The sequence below is a fragment of the Hirundo rustica genome, chromosome 18 (assembly GCF_015227805.2).
Source record: "Hirundo rustica isolate bHirRus1 chromosome 18, bHirRus1.pri.v3, whole genome shotgun sequence".
Lineage (NCBI taxonomy): Eukaryota > Metazoa > Chordata > Aves > Passeriformes > Hirundinidae > Hirundo > Hirundo rustica.
This window is the reverse complement of record NC_053467.1, coordinates 7,554,072-7,574,731: the sequence shown is the minus strand read 5'-3', so window position 1 is coordinate 7,574,731 and position 20,660 is coordinate 7,554,072. Positions and strand designations below refer to the sequence as shown.

At 41.4% G+C, this 20,660-nt stretch overlaps 1 protein-coding gene across 1 annotated transcript in view; it reads right to left on the bottom strand.

The window, feature by feature from the left end:
• Positions 1-553: 553 nt before the first annotated feature.
• ANKFN1 (ankyrin repeat and fibronectin type III domain containing 1) overlaps positions 554-20,660 on the bottom strand; it is a 74,984-nt gene continuing 54,877 nt past the window's right edge. Inside the window, exons 11-19 of the mRNA XM_040081853.1 lie at positions 20,357-20,489; positions 19,628-19,744; positions 16,186-16,401; positions 13,956-14,122; positions 12,423-12,573; positions 10,458-10,626; positions 6,886-7,052; positions 3,512-3,731; positions 554-1,350 (exon numbers count right to left, since the gene is read on the bottom strand). Of these exons, the coding sequence (XP_039937787.1) occupies positions 554-1,350; positions 3,512-3,731; positions 6,886-7,052; positions 10,458-10,626; positions 12,423-12,573; positions 13,956-14,122; positions 16,186-16,401; positions 19,628-19,744; positions 20,357-20,489 (2,137 nt within the window). The remainder of the gene's footprint in view (positions 1,351-3,511; positions 3,732-6,885; positions 7,053-10,457; positions 10,627-12,422; positions 12,574-13,955; positions 14,123-16,185; positions 16,402-19,627; positions 19,745-20,356; positions 20,490-20,660) is intronic.

The window sequence follows — 20,660 nt, the reverse complement described above, 5'->3', positions numbered from 1 at the left end:
AGAATTTTCATTTCTTTAAGTGGCTGGGAAATTTGGGTTATATGTGTTACTGGACCAGTTAGCTTTTCACTTATATCCAACCTAAATCCATTCGAGAAAAGCTGAAAAGTAGAAAAAAATGAGGGAGATGGTGGGAAACAGGTTAATAGACTCCTAGGACGCAGTCCTAACATAAGGACACCAAGGATGTTACAACTTCTGCTAACTTGCAGGCAGAACAACTCATGCTTAAAATTTTGCATGCTCAGAGAAACGTGGAAGCGAAGAGACCGCAAAACCTGATTACTCAATTGCACATTGTTATGTGGTGACTGTTGTGACTCTACCTGCAAAGCTGCAGATGCCAGTAATAATAATGCTCACTTCATGACAGATGATACCTCTGTGAGACCAGAAATCTGGTGATAAAGTCAAAAGATTAGGATTCTTTAGAGTGGCAGAAGTTGCCATTTCAGGAGCTGGATTTTTACAAGTGGTTTTGAAAGTGTGGCCTTTACAATCACAACGCTCATATCTCACGTGGAGTGTTGGGAAGCAGTGCTGGATTCTGGGGTTAAAGGGTGCTGCTGAAAACTTCTGGGACAGCAGAACCCGACTGCTCCTCTGGACCTGTGATCTGTTGCATAGCACTGTGCATATCCGTGTGTTCCACAGACTCCGTGCTCATCTCCCAGGACTTGCCCTCTTCACCCAGAAATGTTGTTTCATAAGGCTCCGCATGTATCCTACGGACATCCTGCCTTGGTTCCTCGTGCTTGCCTTTCCCATTCTCTGGAAGGCTGGATGCATGAGGTGCAAAAGTGCTCCGAGACCCATCGATGGGACTCTTCACCTGCTCGCCAGAGGTAGGTTCTTGAGGCAAATCTGGAGATCTCATGAGATGCTGGGTGTAGACGCCTTCTGACAGAAAGCCCGCCTGAGTCTCGCTGTGCACGCGCAGCCAGCGGTGCTGCCGGCTGAAGTAGTTGTAATGTTGGTGTTTCCCCAACTTTTTTTTCCCTAAAAAGCCCAGTGGCTGCTTGGAGCTGGAGAACTTGTCTGTGCTCTTTGGTGTAAGCTCTGACATTGTCAGACTGCTCATCTGCTCTGTGCAACATTCAGCATTGGTGTCCGGGGCACCGCAGTCTCTCAGGTCTTCCCTCGGTGCCAGGCAGGGCTTCATGTCGTGGGCTTGGAGCACGTTGGGTGCGCTGCCACCCAGACCACTGCCAGCCTGCTGGGAGATGTCCTGGGACGAGGAGTAAATCAGCTCTAATTCCCTGGGGCTCAACGCATCGCTGGAGTCGTAGTCGCTGTCGGTTGGGAGGAACACCTCAGAGCAGCCTTCTTCATCTGAGCAGGGCTGGGAGTCTGCAAGGAGAACTGGTTAACACTCACAAGACAAGCTCAGCGGAGAAATGCTTTAACTGTCATTTATGTGGGTTTTGTCTTAATTTTAAATCTCCAGTGCTGGAAATGCACTTGTGTTTCCTCTGTGGAACTGCCACGGGCTAAGGTGACAGCAAAGGCAGTCTGGGAGGATTTATCAGGGAGGAGTTACAGATGTGTTAGGCAGGTGGTGGCAGAATTAGGAAAACCAGAAAGAATTAATTTATTGTGTTAAAGACAGGAAGAAATTGAATTTGAACTGGGATTAAGTTTGGAGAGAATCTGTTTTCTTTTATCTTGCTTTCAGATTTCTAAATTTCAGAGACATGGAGATTTGTGAGAGAGAAAATCTCTAATCCAGGTTCTGTTTTTATAAAAAATGTCAGTTAAGTTACTCTGATTTATATCTCTGTAATGGTGAGCAGGGTGCAACTACAAGTGTGGTAAGAGGCTCAAGGCACAACATGGAGGCTGATAAATAAAAACCACCCTTTTGGCCATCAGGTGCATTGTGTGTTCAAATCTAAAACAGACACATGTAATTCAAATGTGAATTTGTGGACCAAATCTCACACTGGCACTGAAATTGCTGCTGTCTTTTGGTTTCAGAAGGATCAATAGGACAATAAATAGTGGCATGTGTGATAGAATAGGTTGATGCTCCATTGCCCTGGGTAGTTTATCTTAGAATCCAGGAATTAAACATCGATTTTATACAGTGCTGACTGTTCACTTGGAGCTTGTGTAAATTGCCATAGAGCCCAGCACTAATGAACCCAGGGTGTGCAGGACAAGATAAAGCTGCAGTGTGCACTGTTCCAGAGCTAAGGGTTATTCTGCATTCATGGTCTGTAACACAAGGGAAAAACAGCTCAGAGAGGGGTGCTGAGAGAGAACACCACTGTATAATGGAGTGAAGCAAAACACCAGCCCCTTCAGGTTTCTTTTCTTTTAACCTCATAAAATCTAATCAGAATTGATTTATTAATTTTCCTTAACTGTATAAAACTGCCATTTTGACACCCCCACCCGCCCCCCCAATTATTATTACTAGGATGGTCATGGCAGTTGTTTAATGCAGCCTCTGTTGCCTTTGTTTCTACTGTTTCATTTATTTGTTGCTTAAAGACAGCTCAGCAGAATGATGGCGTATTTTTTTCCTCCAAAGTCCTTATTCTGTTAGCAGAATGGGTGTTGCTGTTTAATTTGCTTCATCTTTATTTGCTGTAATCCATTTGTTTCATCAGTTTAATTTTCAGAGAAGTAATAATGCTCAGTGAGTTGGGTGCTTATTTATGTAATTTGTGTAATTCAAAATGCTTCTCTAGAACACTGAGAACTCTGAGAGGTGCATGAAAACTGCTGTAAAACTGGACTATTAGCCCTAAAATTTGCTCTATCAAAACAAAGCAAGAGGGGCATGAGAAATAATTGCTGCAAAGCAGAGTAACACTCAAAGCTTGGAAAGGAAATGGCCGTAATACTTGAGAAACAGAAGGTGGCAAATGGAAACTATGGAAAAAATTGAGTGAGTTTCTGTCAAATTAATGAAAACTGTGGGGAAGAATAATAGATACATGCGTGATGAGAATGGGTCAATAGCTTTTGCTAGCAACTCACGTCTCATCAGTCTAGTAAAACTCTGAATGTGTGTACAATTGATGCACAGCCATGCTTAGGGCTCTGAAGAGCTTTTGATAATGTTCTTTACCACAGGCTCTACAGCTGTAATTGGGACAAAGAGAAAGCTCCCTCCCTATAAAAGAGCAGATTGTTGGTGTAGGGAAAAAATGAAGCAGGCAACTTTCGCCATGAATGGATTTTACTGGAATTCCGGACATCATGGAGAAGCCAGTGATAGCACTTGTCCCTTCCAACCTGTTCATTAAATGATCTGGGACAGTGAGGTGACAAAGTTGGCTGATGATGAGCAGTTATTCTGAGTAGCTGAAAGTGAAAAATGATTGTAAAAATTATAGAAAGATCTCAGGATATTGAGTGACAAATGATTGGTAAAATGATTGTTAAAATCCCTTGACAAGTATGGGAAAAAATTACTCCTTTTATAAAAAGTCATACAAGAACTGTTATAATTAAAAGTGAGTTCAAAGAGTACTTGGTGAACAAGGAAAAGTTCTCTTACCACTCACAGCTTTTCTTCTCTGGATTCTAGGTTCGGGGGAAGGGGGAGGTGAAGGAAGACAATCTAGATGTGAAGAGGTGGAGCTCATTTTCTTTTGAGCGTGTACTTCTGAAAGATCCACAATCTTCTTTATGGGCAGGCCCGCTGCTGGCTGCTTGTATCTTGCATACTGCAGTGCTTCTGTGATCCACCTCATGTCCCTCCAGATCTCATCAATTTGCTGTGGAGAAAACAATAGTGGCAAAATACAGTTAAGTCTGAGTATTAATTCTACCTAAGTGTGTACTTTTTCAAGTGCCCAAGTAAGTCTGTAGTGACTCTCAAGAGAGAGCATCAGGATCCTCCGAAAGAACATTCAGATAGAGGTGGTCTGAACTAATTTTGATTAAGAGGTACCTCAAGAAAGAATGCGTAGTTAGGAGGGGTGAATCCAGACCTAAAGTCTGACGTGGAAAGAAAATGAAAATTGTATTTTGATGGAGTAAATATTCGGTCAGTTTGTAGCACTCCTGGAAGTTGGTTTGATTCTGGAATAAAAAATGAGACTTCTGGAGCATCTTTGCAAACCCAGATCAAAGCAATTGCTCAGGTCAGACCTAGTTTAACAAAGAACATATACACATGTGGATACATAAATGGAGAACAGAAGCATAGCTATTAGCCAAAATGCAGCTTCTCCCTTACCATTTTAGTCTGAATACATTTTAAAAGTATAAATCTACACAAAAGCAGTTCTAACACATGCCTGTTGATGGCAATAAGAGACAAGTGCCTAAATCAATAGAAGGATGTAGGTTTTTAAGTATCTCTGCGGAGAGGAAAGATGCTGTTTAGTGTGGTTCTGAAGAGTGTTTTGATAATGGAACACTTGCAACATCAAAAAATTATGTTAAAACATCATCTTAAAGCCATTCAAGATCTTTGATGGCTGAGCAAATGCTGCAACCATCAAATGAGAGTAGCTATGAGTAAATACCCTCCTGCTGCAGTATCCATTCTAGATCTTCCCTCTCACTTTTCCTGCTGAAGGTTCTGAATTTCAAGTGAGCCTTCCTATTAATACTGTAGTGTTTGAGGGAAGCTGCTTTGCAGTGAGAGTTCTGGGTCAGTAATGGAGAGGCAAAAGTGAGGGGTACTCTGTGCAGTGACAATTGTCTGGTAGGGGAGTGACAGAGGGATCAGAGAGCCTGCAGGCTGATATTTGAAAACAACTTCTCTTAGCTGGAGATACTTCACAAAATGCATATTCAAAGTGTGAAATTTACTCCCAAGGGATACTGTAGATGCCAGATTTGCTGGGCTAGTTCCTGATGAGCCGTGTTGGAGGCAGGATAGCTGGGCAGCTGGATCTTGGTTTTGACCTAGTATGGCCATTTTTATGTAAAGGTGAAATCCCGACTCCAATGATGTCAGTGCAAGCCTTGCCACTGAGTTAATCTGAGCTAAGAATATACATCAATAAGAATAGCAAATGGTTCAGAGATTAATTCATAATCCTGCATAATTTCAAGGCTTCAGTGTAGCTCCATGAAGAGAATTCCAGTTAGCAAACATCTCACCTATTTGATTTTAGGGATTTTATACATCCTTTCTGTGATCCTCCCTCAACCCCAAACAAGAACCATCCTGCATGCAGTATATTAAAATGCAAATCCTGTTGGTTTTCCCCCTGGTGCTGTTCTGCAGGACATTGTAATGAACTGTGGTTCTTTTACAATTTATTAAGAAGATTTGAAGAATTACATGATATAAATTACAACTTAATTTCAGATTTAATTTCAGTGTCTGTAGATTTCTTTTCTTTCTCTGTAATATTCTCGTAAAGGCTCCAAGTACCTTATATTCTGGTTGGGGGTTTTTCAATAATTTTTTACTTTTCAGTTGCCCTCTGACTCCTTTTCAGAACTGCATTTATATAGACTCCCTTGCTCTTTACAATGTTTGGTTTGTGTAGTGACTTCAACACTGTCTTAGATCTGGGATCACACAAATGCTCTTGCGGTTTCGTGGTCACCACTGAAGATTGGGGTATGTGGTGGGCAGAGATATTTTTGCCAATAGGTGGAATACAGCTGGTTTTCATTTGAGAGGAAACCTGACAAGCCTAATACACTGTCACAATATTTCAGCACAAAACACTGAAGTTTAAAATGTTCTGCCATATTTTCCCAGCGTAGATATGTGACTCAAACACTTCAGAGAAGAGGAACACAGAACTGTCTATACAGTACCTGCATATTAATATACAAATTCTTGGGTTTGATATGATGGATAAAATTTTTCCAAATTCTCCTGCAGATTGCAAGAAAGCCATTTTCTGAGTGTGAGAATGGGAGGTTACTGAGAGTGAAATTACAATGGATCTTCCCTCTCTGCCCTGCTGCATGTTGCCAAAAGCTCCAAGTGGACAAGGCAAAGGGGGTCTGAATGCAGAACAAAGAGAAATAGAAATAATATCCTTTTGTTCCTAACTATGGAGGGCCAAACATCTTGTCAATAGGATAAATGGAGTCCTGGCCCCTATTCCAAGAGACGATAGCTTGAATGTTAAGAATATAGAGTTGTAACGTTATTTGCATCTCTCTTGTAGAAAGACAGGTCAACCATGCCCATAGATGTACTCTGCAAAAGTCATGAGCTTTATCTATAAATAACCAATCGCCAAAATCGTTTGTAAAAGGTCAGGCTTTGCTATGCTGCACAGTGGAGAGTAGTTCAAAGAGCCCTGAGTTAAGTAGTAAAGTCTTGATTTGGGAACAGCAGAGGAAAATCAGGATGAAGGACAGAATAAATTGGACAAGTATGGTAAGGCTGGTGATCCTCCTGCCCTGGGGGATTGAAGCAGTGCCACTGCATGGTGCTGGCCAGGCTCACAGCTGCTTGTGGGGCCAGCTTGATGTCTGAAATGCAGAGCTGTGTTCCTGAGTGTGATATTGTTGGTGGAGATTTTCTCCACAACCTAGTCTGAATTTTCATTTCTATTTTTTTAATTGCCACATTATCACAGTGAAAAATGTCCCCGGTTCATACAGACAAAGAAAAACTCTTACACAAGTGAATGCCCAGACATGGTGCTAGCTTACCTCACGTTAGATGGGAGGGAGTTTTACAAGCAGACTGACACATTTCTTTATAACAGTCTAGTATAACTGTCATTTGATTTTACCCGTAAAAATCCTTCTATAAAAGCAACAACTAAGGAAAGCATGTTCTGGGTTTGAATTTCATAAAAACAGAATTGCACTTTTGATACAACTGCTCTTTTTATGATGCCTGTGAATAATTCTCCATTTAGATTTCAAATTACAGCCCCATGCAATTTTTAAGAAAGCCACCTTAAAATCTCCTTGGAATAGCCCGAAACAGACTATTACCTGTATGTAGTCTATAACTTGCTGGTGTCTTTGTTTGGCTGCAGCGACTTCACTGTCTGAAATTGCTTCCCTCAGGGACTGCTGGGTTTTCAGAGAGTCCAGCTCTATGACAGCAGAAAGGCGGCAATACAGGCTTATAAATTTTTCCTTGTAACAGCAAAAATGAACTGTGAAAAGACCAAGTGCAAAGGAAAATTGTTACATTCTGGTTATGAAATATGAAATCCTTAGCTTTCAGAACACAAATTTTATTAAATATAGTAACTAACTCTGCGTGGGTTTCTTTAAGCTAGAAATAAATAATACAGGCTTCAGTTCTCCTCTCATTTACACTGGATTTACTCTGTAACTTCACTGATTTCAAAAGAGTAATTTCTAATTATATCTAAGTGAAGGGATAATCAGGTCCTTAGTATGCAGCTCCAGAGGCTATCTTGCCCTTGATAGCTTTAATCAGAAAGGTTATTTCTGAGGCTTTTATAGCTCATAATTTCTTTTATCAAGAAAGTAGTGACATGGCTGGAAAATGAAATTATTTTTTTTTTAATTGAGTGTTTCAGAATGAAAGGATCATTTTGAAGGCTGATAACTTTCTCTTAGGCTATGCAGGCTTAAATCAGGAACTTCAATGTAAATGACTCAACAGGAAAAGCATTGCAGTGATATCACAGTTTAAGGGAAACAAAACTCTTTTAGGTGTTACCACACATCATCCTCTGAACTCTCCTGCAGAAGGGTAACACAGCAAATTCAGACACGATCTCTTGCTCTGTGTGATTTCACTTTGGAGCAGCACAGAACTATCCAAGCTTTACCAGAGGTAACAGAGACAGAACAGCTACAGTGCCATGGAGTTTTGCAGATGTTAATTTACCTGGTGTGTTAAAGCTACATTATTCCAGAGCCTGCCAGTGCTCAGGCAAAACGAAGCAGTTACCTCTCCAAATGGCAGTGCAGACATACTGAAACTTGCTGAGGGAGAGCAAGTTTTCAGAAATACTTCCCTATTCATTGGTGCTGCAGTAAATGCAAACATACAGCATGATCTTGTTCGAGCAGCGAGTGCCAGTCGGATTTACTGCTGCTGCTCTTGTGGACTGGGGCAGGGCATTTTTCAGCGTGTTCCAGGTGTAAAATGCATATATTCTTCTCATCACAAATATTAAAAAAAAAAGAAATGAAAAGAGTGTCTCATGTCTACTTATCCCTTACAAACAACATGATTAGAATAATTGAGAAGAACTTGCTGAACTAAGAGATCCAATCACAAAGACATTTTTAGCACTAACAATAAAGGCCTAATCTGAACATAGAAATCTCACAAAAAAGAGTGAAAGAATGAATTCTACCTTCTGGTTTCAGCAATGCCTAGATATTGCAGGGATCCAGTGTGAATAGTGTGTGGTCTTCCAGTACATATGCCATATGCGGTGGACTCTTGAGTGAATTACAGCCGCGGTTTCGGCTCCAGTGCTGAAGTTTCGAGCCTTTGTGGTTTTAAGTCAGACCCTTTAATGTTACTTTAACAAATGTTACTTCAACATAGTCTTTTGTGGTTATGCAATTATATAGTTGGTAGCCACCAGCTAATGGGGAATGGAAGCTTCTAATATTTGAGATGTGAATCACAGTCACTTTATAGAACATCAGGGATACATATATAATAACTCATATTGAAACGTCATCTGCCTTTGGCCAGAGGATTGCTTACTTAAAAAAATACTCAAAAGTAAAATTCAGCTTTCCATACTGTTTTCTCCGCCATGAACTGCTTTCCTACTGCGGCAACATTGCTGAACAGAGGGGGCTGCACCAGGAATGCCTCTTGGGAGATGGCTCTGTTGCATGTTTGCCGGTGCCACACCATCCCATGCAGGCTCTACGGATTTGTCAGACGCATGCAGGCTGTGCCCCCGCAGTGAGAGACACTCCTGCCCCTGGTCTGTGTCCCACCTAATGAGAATCAAATAGTTTGTGCAACCTCTGGTGAGGAGATTAATTGCATCAGAGTTTAATGTGCTCTGTGCATTAATTTGCATAGCAAGGCAGCACGCCCCTCTCACCAGGAGATATGATGTGCTCCATACTCAGAGGCCAACAGGCTTCAGGATGGCACATCAGAAGATAAAAGTCTGGCTTTAGGGCGCTGCAGCCATGGCTATATGACCCAAAGCATTGAGCTAACTCTTCTCATTCAATTGCATTAGCTTTCCTTTGAAGGGGTAACTTTTCCTTGGCAGACTACGCCATGTATTGTGTGGCCGTTCCACTCATAATTCCATGGCAGCTCAGCTGGCATTTGTCCTCCCACAGGCAGCAGAAACCCCCAGGGCTGTCATAGGCACCGCAGTGCGCTATGGCTGATGTGGCATAAATCCAGTGCTGTATTCCTGCCTGGTCCAAATGAAATTTGTGTTGCTGGGTGATGGTGGGTCATGGATGAGTTGTGACTGCAGAAAAACACCCCAGTAATATCTAATCTCCTACCTAAGTGATTTGGGCAGCACTTGGCGCTGATACGCAGGAGATAGGAAGCTAATGGTGTCACATGAACACTTGAGAGGGACATCACTAGGGACACACTGGCCACCAAGGCGTTTCCTGTGGTGGCTCATGGTGCACTGACTCGGTAAGTTTTGGCTCATATCTTTCTCTCTTCTCCAAGGCAGAGGAAAGAAAGATCCCCAGTTTTACAGGCCATAAGGAAACAGAGCAGACTGATGTGTAAGGCTCAGCAGCCCCCACATTTTAATATTCTTTCTAAAAAGAACTATTAAGTCTTTATGGGCTGCTTTTATGTGGAACCTTTTCTTTTCTCTGTGGACCAAAGAAGAAGAAATGAGAAATAGGGGACCTGAAGCTAAGGCATCTTATGCCTTCTGTGAAACAGCTGGAAAACTCTGTTTTGGGGAATTCTTACCCAGTCAGCAATGCAGTGGAAGAGGAGAGCTGAATCTGCAACAGCACAAGATGTGCTCTCCAAAGAAAGAGATTCAAGTCCAATGCTTTGGCATTTTTCACAACAGACTTTTGCTGCACCACAGCAATAGGACAGTCTTCTGCATTTTTCCAGGCATCAAAGGGAAGAAGTTGTCCCTCGCGTGGGAAAATCTATTTAGACCTTTCACAAAGCTGTGAAGGAGTCAGGCCTTGAGTAGGACAATCTGCAATGAGGATCTGCATAAATCCCCATTAGAGAGCCAGCGATTATCCTTGTGACAAATTGGAGAGATGTTTTTTGCATCTCCTGTCACGCTCCAGCCTGTGTCATGTGTAATTTCTCTTGATTCTGTGTTTTAAAGAACATCATCTTGCAAAGAAGCTTGTAGACACATAGTGGATAACTGTGGGCCTTGCTCTCTGCTTTGCATTTCAATAACGATGGCTACAGTGAATGCTTTAACCGCCCTGCTCCCTCTGTAACTTGTACACCGTTATAGGGAGTGTTGTTGCCAAAGCCATCATGTGATTTATTGACTCTCCACTGGGACAAGGGGGAAAACAGATACAACTTTGTGATTTTATTATAAGGAGACTGGGTTAATATTTCTAGGAGAAGCAAGCTACTATACCGAGTTCAAACATCTGAAGAGGGAGGTTAAGAAATCCTGAGTGTGGGGTGTAAGGATTATTCTGTCCTGGGGCAGTGCAGACGTCGTCTGAGGCGGGGAGCAGGAGAAGAAAGGAGACATTGTGACCCAGTTCCAACACCTCCTGTGTGTACAGACGGAAGTGCTTAGCCTGTACAGGGACACGCGCGGGGGAAGGAATAGGAGAGAATTACAACATGGCACTTATATAAACAACACCCCAAATGATATAAAACATTAAAGAAAATTTGCACAACATCAAGCTCGGAATTTTTATAAAACGTAAATATTTGGGGCGGGGGGGGGTGGTGGTGGCTAAATGTGGGTTCATGTCACTACATAAAATAAAGATTTAAAGCTTCAATGTTCCACATTAAAACAACACACACAGGCACAACCCCCCTGAAAACAACATTTATGTTTCTTATTAGGCAGAAAATGATCACATGCCATGTGCTTTTCAAGATTATGATTGCATAATTATGTGAAAACATGAAAATGGATTCAATTAAAAACCTTTAAGATTCAATTTAGGGTTGGTTAAGAGAAATATGCAGCTCTCCCTCAACACAGCACTGAAAAGGTTTAACAAGTGCTGCAGCAAGAGAAAACGGCCCAGGCAGAAGTGGCCTGAGGCTGCTCAGAACTGCTATGTGCAACACTGCCTTCTGCCCTGGCTGTGCCCCAGTGCCACTGTCCCTGCTCCTGGTTACCACAAAAATAATAAAAATAGATAAATAAATCCGTGTAATTAAAAATGCAATTCATTAACATAAAAGTTTGGTGCTGAGCCATCAGACCATTTGCATCTGCGTTTAACTGCAAGGTCATGTTGATGTCTATCTCTCAGGCACAATAGATGAGTTCACATGCTTGGCTGAGCTGCAGCCTCAGGAACATACTGCACAGTGATTTCAGTATTTTAGTCCCTAACTCTAAAAGAAAAAAAAAAAAAAAAGTTGCACAAAAGGTAAAACCTCCAAGCAAATGCAGTAACATAGAGACCTGTACAGAGCCCTATTGAATTAGAGTGACTGACCACAAGGCAGCACACCATCTGTCTTAATTTTGGATTTACTTGAGTCTTACTTGGCTCTTCCCAGGCTAGAAGGTGAAGCACTGATGGATTCCTTTTTAAAAGCAAAGCCTAAACCTTTCAAAATCAAGAAATGTAGAACCAGATTAATTTATTTTAAGACCACATCTTTCTAGCTGCACAAGCAGACCTTGAAGTGAATATAAAGATGATTTACTTCTACTTTAAGACCTCTTTACTCTTGCAGACCAAAATAAAATGGAATTCATGGAAACAAGAAACAAACTTCTTAGCTTATTTTTTCTTGGGTCTTTCACATCAGAGATTATTCTCCCTGACTTTATTTATTCACATATGCATTTCTTGTACCTAAATGTAAAGCCAGAAGCCAGACACCTCTCCTCACCCACAGCAATCTGGAGGTCTGGGACTTTGTGTTTTAGAAGGGGTGCATTCATCTGTGTGCACTAGAACAGCAAAATGCTGTGTCTTTACCAGGCCTTTCCTACAGCCTCACTCGAAGCCTGCCAGAAAACAGTCACTTGCTGTGCTTGCCTGCAAAACTGCTTCTTTTTCTTTGTCAGCTTGGTAAAGGTGCTCAAAACTACTAATTTCTTGAAAAAGTGCATACCTGCACCTGCCTGAAGTTGCACAAATAAGGTAAAAGATGATAAAAATAGCAGGTAGTTGAAATCTGTCTCTTAATCCTTGAATGTTCACATGTCCAGGACAAGAATGTTTTACTGGAGATGTTCCCCCTTAGAATAATAGAATACAAAACTTCTCTGCTTTGCTTTTCTTGCAACCCTGACATTGAATTCCCTACTTTTCAGTGACACAGTTTGTAGCTTTTCATTGCCTCCTTAAGAATGGGGTTTTAAAAAGGTGATTAATCCCACAAAGGCAAATACCTGATGCAGAGGTAGATTGATCTGTTTGAGGAGAGCTTTCACTGCCGTCTGGAGCTCATACAAGAACAATTGAGTCGGGCAGTCTGAAGTATGATCCATACTTTCCACGGATTCTGAGCCAGAAAGTGTTTGGATCCATTCCCACTCATCTCTGTATGTTGAGTCAAGTTAAAATTAGAAATATAACAACAGTTCAAGGCACAAGCAGGAATTCGGTGTATGTGCATTTGGGATCTGTTGATCGTTTAATCCTCATATACCAAAACATTCTAAACTTGTGCAATCTTGAACTTTGAAAACTTTTATTTTTCCAGCACATGTACATCAGGCTGAACATTCCTCTGGAAGTCCAATTGCCTTTGAAATATTTCACTAAGGCTTCTCACTTCACATTTTCTCTTTCACAGTCTTCATTCCCTATGTACCACAATATTTTAAAAAACATGCATTGGAAATTTCTACAATTAGTGGGAAGTTGGATCTCTGTAAGGGATAATCTTCTACTCGCTGTAGTCAAAGAACTTCCTATGTCTGTATTTGAGACCTGAAAAACGTGGGAATCATAGTTCTGGATCCAATCACTAATTCACCCTGCCCAGTAGTCAGTCTTGAATAGCAGCCAGCATCAAACATTAAAAAAAGAATGTACAGGAAACCCCACTACAAGACAAGTAATAGTTGTGGTATAATCTTTTCCTAAATAAAGATCTGATCTTAAACTTCAAGAGTCAGGGGTTGTTATAAACTCTGAAGCCTTAGCCTCTATATTCCTTCCAACGTTGTTGTTAGTATCCACTACTACATTTTGGATATCTGTGCTGTCTACGTAAATATCCCGTTCCTTTCTCCTCGTGCAAAATTCTCAGCTGGTTGCTGAAATGATGCAGGATTAAGAAGCTCCAGAAAAAGGTCAATAAAATGTGTTGCCCACTAGGCAAGGACAAACAGGGCCCTTGCCAATGGATAGGGGAAGCAGTCGACAAGGGGAAAATGGCTTTCCCAGAGCACAGCAGTTTGCTGGCTGCTTGCATTTATAAATATGGTTTTCAATTGCTGTGTGTTTGCTGTGGTTTAGGGTGAAAAAAACCAGATATCACACAAGAGAATAAACAGAAAAATTCCCCACACCAACACCCCATAGTTTGTGGAAATCCATGGAAAAGGTGGCACTGAAGCCACTGAAGGCTGAGTCAGGGCTGCAGGCTGACTGTAGATCATTACCCTTGTGCAGAACTGGAATCACCATGGAATACCATCCTTGGAAACCAATGGGCCGCTATCTGTGTGTTCTAGATGGGTCTTCAGGCTACTGGGAAAACTCAGGTGCGCCTGTTCAGCTCAGCATGGCTCTCTGGGGTGGCACACACTGGCGCCAACCCTTCTGCCATACACCAGAGCCAAACTGTGCTGCCACCTACAATTTCACAATTGCAGAATTGCTTTGGCATTAACATTTGATCAATTGTTTCAAACTTAAAACAACAGTTCTCTCTCTCTCTGTCTCTCTCTAAGTATATCTATAGATTCACTTACTTGGAGACGTTGCTGTTGTCTCGGATTTTGACGTGACACAGGACATTGGGCAGCTTCTGCAGCACAAGCACTTTGATCTGATCCACAGAGCTGCAGAGTTTAAGGTAACCCAGATACAAGCCAGGAGGGAGGCGCTGCTGACTTCGTTTGTGGTAGGAAAGTATGTCCTGTTTTAAGGGAAACGGTCCTACATGAAAATTTCATCTTGTTTTCCACATAAGCAGAAGAGTTTGGGAGCAAAAAGCAACAAAAGTTTTTACAGCCATCGTTCCCAATTCAAAAAATATTTAAGCACATGCTTAAGCATATGAATAATCTCTGGTAGTTTGGGTGCACTTTGACAACTTCTCACTTACAGCCATACACAGGATTTCTAAGGTCTCCATCTCATGCAGGAATTGGCTCTGACAAACTGAGGTTTCAATCTTCTGCAACTGTGGTGTTTAAACTGGCTTAAATAACCCCCACCTCTGCTCCCATCTGATCATTTCAGTGGTGAAAGGAACTGGTTCCTCTGGAAAACAACTTGGGAAAAGGAGCAGTTGTTTTTCAGTCGAGCAGTCCCCTGGTTCGGATTTGGTTCGTGGCTTCACAGAGGGGGCAGAGCAGCGCTGGAGAAGTGCTGGGAGAGAGAGGCTGCAGGAGCCAGGACTGTCCCCGAGGAGATCCCAGCCCACATCTCTCCAAAACCTGCTCTGTATCACCTGCTGTCAACAGGAAGATCTCTGTCAGCATGGGGGGTTGATAGTTTGCAAAACTGAATTAGTGGCAGAGTTTTCTGGACAAATATCTTTATCAACAAATAGAACTTAGAAGAAATTAGTATTGATGGTGAATTTGCTGAGGCCAGGAGGCATTTTTAGGGCTATGTATAGCAGTTGTCCAAAACTACCTGAAAAATGATGTCTGCTGCCATCCATCTTGAGAAATGTGTGCTTCTGCAGCGGGTGAGGATTAAGACACCTGGCCCTATGCCTTTACTCTTGGAACCATCAAATTATCTGCCAGTGCTTTGCTTGGCTCTGACCAGTGCAATTAGACCCTCATTTTCACAAGCACTTCATGAACAAAATACCCACTCGATGATTAAACAAGTAACAGAAGAAAGGGTGGGCATTAGATAGGAATGTGTAAACCATTAGGGGAACATTTTTTCCACTAGGATCTCTGTGGAAATCTGATCAGGCCTGTATTTTGCTTTTCCTAATATAAAACTTTTGCCCAGATTGACAGTTTTCTGCACCTTTAACACATTGTAATACATTAAATCTAGAATAGATCAGGTAAGTTTTATTGTCTTTTGGAATTTTTTTAACGTTCCTAAAACCTGATAGCATATATTTTGATTGCCTGTCATTTCCCGGTATGAAAAGCAGAACCTTGTGCCCAAGAAAGTGCCTCTAATTGAAAAAGTAACCACAGCAGCCATCATCTCATGGATAGTGCTAAAGAAGGGACTAAGACAATGATTTGTCTTGTATTTTGGGTAACTGTGCAACAGTTTTAGGGAGACTGCCTGCTGTTACCTACAGAAGACATGTATTAATCTTAACATGAGCTGTCCCTGTTTAATGTGAGTTCAGAGATAATTCCTGAAGGGCTGAACCCCCATGGCTCTCAGGGATGGTAACTGAGCTGAGTGTGCCAAGCAGCTTCTGAGATCAGTCCTTACCTTGGCATTTTTCTAATTGCAAGTCTAGGAGCATGTGATGCAGAAATTAAAGGAGGGTTATGGTCAGTAAAGGATTCTTTGCAGCTATACCGGGCTCCAGGGAACCCTGTACCCCACAGAACAAGTTTATTAAATAGAATGCTGAAGTTTAAAGCCTAGATTTAGTTTTCAAGGTTGGATGGAAAAATCTTAAGGAGTATAGAAATTCTAAGCGTCTGTATAGGTGCTTAAGGACATCCCAGAGAATTTTAAAGCTTTTTTATATCCCGTGCTACAAAATTCCATAGCCGGGTTTCCCGAAATTGATAGAAACTACTATTCTCTGCTAGGACTTTGAAGTAATTTCTTTAGAATCTCATGGATTTTTTGCATATTAAGGATATGATCCCAGACCCACTGGAAGTAATATAAGTCCTTGCTCTCAATGGGAGCCTTGCCATTAATTTTATTGGGCACTGGACTAAGGCCTAAAATTCTACAAGACGCTTCCAAAAATCAGGGCTCTGGCATAGGCTTTACAAAAGCAAATAACACACAGTAAGAGAAGCAAAGCACTACCTGGATTGTTATAAGCAAGATGTCTAATGCTGTTGGCTCCTCTGGAGTTGAAAGGGATTTCCTCTGGCTTTGTAGTTTGGAAATCTGCATCCATTTGCCATTAAAAAATGAGTACAGGCTCTCCACTTCTCTTACAGTAACTATCAGCATATTGCCATGGCGATCCTTGATTGGCTCATAAAAAACTCTGCCTAAATTGTGAGTTCCCAGCAAATTCTAGAAAATAAATATGAAATGAAAGTTATTTATCACATAGCAGGAGAGTATTGTTTGAAACATAACTTTGTACTCATGGACATCAGTCTTACTGACTTCACTAAGAATGAAACACACTGTGTTTCTCAAACCCTTGCCTTACAGTCATACCATTTAGTGACAAAAGGAAATATTTTTCCTTAGGTTGTGTTTGTGTATTGAGTTGTGGATCCTCTGATGCATTTGATCCAGTCGTGTTTACTCCAATGTTTAATGGAGAACCTCAGAAAGACTATTATGACCCAATGCCTTTGCAAAAAGCAAATTAATTCACCTATTGACTGCAAAGAAATTAGCTTATTTGGGCCAAACTTCCTAGTTTTGCCCAATCATGCAAAGATGAAGGATGCAATTTTTGAAAGCACTCATTGTTGGTCTGCTGGTGATTCCTTTGATTTGAACTTACTTAAGAGCTGGGTGCTTATCTGAACCTTCCCAGAACCAAATATCAGAGATCATATAAAATTCTCCTCTTCCCCCAAATCATTTATAGCAGACACTTTAAATATTTTTTTGCTATGTTCATTAACTCCGTTCTCTGTTCTCCATATTAAAATTGTTCAGATTATTTTAAGCATCAAAAGCAAGAGACTCTCATGTTTGTGCTGAATGTAAATAATTCTGGAGCTAAACTGTGGAGTGTGTTTGTGAAGCACAGGATTTGAAGAGACACGAACCCTTTTACTTCAGATACCAAGAATGTGCTAGACAAAACAGGCAGAAACTAACAAAACTACCAAGGCAAAGCTCTCCAGGAAAATATGTGAGGATTAAAGAAAAGTAATTTTAAAAGACTCCACATAAAATACATATTTTGGTTAAAATCCCTTTCCTCACACAGTAAGGCATCTGCTTATAGGTGCAAACACACTCAATCCAGTGACCAGCCACTGACGAGATTCCCAGATGTCTTAAAGAAAAATGCCTAACATTTAAAATATGCTCATTGCTTCATGATTTTTCAAGAGATCTACAGTAAGCTGGATAGGAAGGGTAGTGTAAAATGAAAACTCGAATTCACAATGAAGTGCATTGTATCTTTAGGGACGTGCTGTACATTAACTTAATGACACTGTAAACTGATAGATTATGCTGTAATTAATTATCTGCACTTAGAAGGCAATATTTACTTATCGACTTTAATATTATTAAATTGTTTACAAACTCTCAGTAGTCAGCACAGTGCCTGGGTTTGGGTGGCATAAGTTGTCTATTTTAACTGTGCATCTCTTTCCAGGGCAGACTGTCAGTGTCTATATGGCTCCTCTCCTCTGCCTTTTTAAACTGTTCTGCCTTTTGGGGTTTGTCTCCTTCTCTGACTCTGGGTGTCCTGAGTGTCCATTTTGTGTAATCTCTGTGTCTCCAGCTGGGGCAGATTCTGGCAGTAGTCCTTAGCCATCTAATTGTCACATCAATTCACTGCAGTGAATGTGCTCAGATGAAAACAAACAGTTCTTTACTGTCTCTCTGTCGTGAATGACATTCCAGCACAGGGAATGGGGGACCTGCTAATATCAATATGGGACTGATTAATACCCTAAAAACATTTTGTGTCTGCTTAGCTTGTTACCCCATCACTTGTGCTTCGTTTGCTTTAGTTGTCTGGTGGTAACAACAGGCAAAGTTGCAGTCCCTGTTGTCTCTGAATCTACTGATCTAGTCCCTAAGCAGCTGTGTCATCACTGATCTTTTCCATTCTGCCAGAAATTCCTGTGGAGTCAGTCTATTAACTGCCTCAATAAAAAGTATTCAAGCATATAAACTTTACAGAGATCCTTCCAAAGGTGGATCCCATCAGGCCACACACTCTTAGAGCCTGGAAGTTGGGTGACAATCCCTGTGTTCCTCAGGGACCGAGCAAACAGAACACACATTTAGGGCAATAAATTTGGCAAAACTTCAGTAGGACAATACACCACATGGGCACATTTGCTATGCCTCTGTGTTTAAAGCTCTTCACTTTGCATGTCTGGTAGCAAATAAAACCACGATGCACTGGGAATGTTGGGTATCTCCCAGTGCAGTTGGCTGTTAAAGGGGATCTGCACATGGACCTGAGCTAACCAAATGTGTGCTACCTCAGCTGAGCCAACCCCACCGGGGGAATATTCAGCAGATATAGTTTAAACTTTCTCCAGTGACAGCTCAAAGGACTGACGTGCAGCTGCTACTTAACACAGGTGGTCCCCCAATAAAGGCGCAGCAGGCGGGCATTGATATATTTCGGGGCACTTTGGGGAAATCACTCCAGACATGTGGTTGCCCAGGAGGGCTGCTCTCCTGCACAACGTGCTCACCAAAAGGTGTAAAACAAACCCCGTGTGCATATTTTTAACACAGTGTGTGCCTCTCCCTGCTGCTGCAAACCAGGTTTTTGTGCTGGCACAGCCTGTGGGGTGACGTGTGGCCAGCACAGAGTCCAGCAGTGAGGATGTGCAGTAATGCCAGGAGTGTACCACAGATTTTCTGGGGAGCTTTGCTGACTTCAACAAAAGGTAGAAGAAAGTGAAGCCTGGATATGCTTTTTCTGTAACAACTATGCACACAGCTTTTTGAAAATGTATTTTCCCACAAAAGTAACTATTTTAATGAAAGTGTCTGCCTGCCATCTAGAGATTCCATGTTGTCGTGAAACCCAACTTAACTGGACTTCAAAGCCTTGCAATAAAGGTAGAAATGTTCTGCTGGAGAAAGTGTAATTTCTGTTTGCACAACAAATAGTGAACTGAGACACAGAAGGATTTAAGAGACCTGTTCAGTACCACTCAGATTGCATCTGTAGCAGAGGTTGGAATACAATAGACTTTAAATGCTTCATTAATACATTAATAATTAATAATGAATAGGCCTATAAGAGGCTCTTGAGCAACAAATATTAGGATTATAACTTTGAATTCTCAATCTGCAAACTCACAGGCGTCTCTGCCTGGTCATTATTTACTGGCTCATATCTGTTTGTTTCTTCATCTGTTTCTTTTGTTCTTGCTTCCTATTTCTTTCCTTTGTTACTCCCACTCTTTACTTTTAATACTACTCCTTCCTTCCTGGCAGGAGAGGCTCAGTGCCTCATTTCCCTGGAGATGAGAATGCTGCTCCAAAGAACAGTCCTAGGGACAGCTGGCAGCTCTGTCCCTTGGGGGCCAGAAGGTTACAGAGCTAACAGGCAGAAATATGCCGTGGGACCCACCTGTAGCTGTGCTGCTGCTGAAAGCATCTTCTGCCTGGCCTGGAGCGCTGTGGATGAGGACACGGACACAGCCATGTTCTGCCTCAGCCACCTGATGTCATCCCACATGCAAGACAACTGCAAAAACAGATCCACTTCAACCAGTTCTTGTTCTCAGCATTTGCAAAAGCAGAAGTGATAGTAAAACGCATTTCGGACTTGGAAAAATCAGTAGATGTTGCACATTTTGTATTTATGCGGACGGCAGTCAGCTGACAGGGTGAACATGACACAGATACTGACTCAGACACAGAAGGTGTTCTGTAAACATCATGAACCTGTTATAATTGATTTTTGACTATTATGCAAAGCTGATTTACTGTTCTTTGTGGTATAAAAAAGTAGTTTGAGACAACTTGAGTGATGGCACAATCACAATACCAAATTTAAAACCCCTGGTTATTTCTTTAGGCTCCTGCTCTGAATGTCCATAAAACCTGTAACTACCCATATAGCAATCACTCATCTAGGATCATACCTTAAGAGTTAATTGTATCACTGTCAGTGGCCCAGTCAGGATTTAATTCACGTGACTGGTCTGTGAAAATTGCCTTTAACATGACTGATGAAGCAATTCATCCTTCAGCTTTTTAATGCCATCATTTCATACATTCAGAGTGATGAGCCAAGGCCTATGCATTGCTAGCAACGAATCTGCAGAAGCAATAGATGAAATTAGACTCCCATTACCTTTGTGAACCACAGGAAATCCTGCATAACTGAACTACTGTGAGAGTCATCGATTTCCACAATTGGGATTTGATCTTCATTGGTTACTAACAAATTGTCTTTGTAAAAAAGTATAACAGATAAGTAGAGTCCCCTAAAGAGAGAAGGAAACACTATCAAACTCCTTTCATGTCTATTCACATCCATGCCAAATTTAGTCAACGAATCGCAGATATTAAATTCTGAGGAGACAAAGTGAGTCATCTGGTATAAACTTCTGTGTAATATAAGGTCATGCAACTTCAGTCAGTGAATTCTGAAAGAT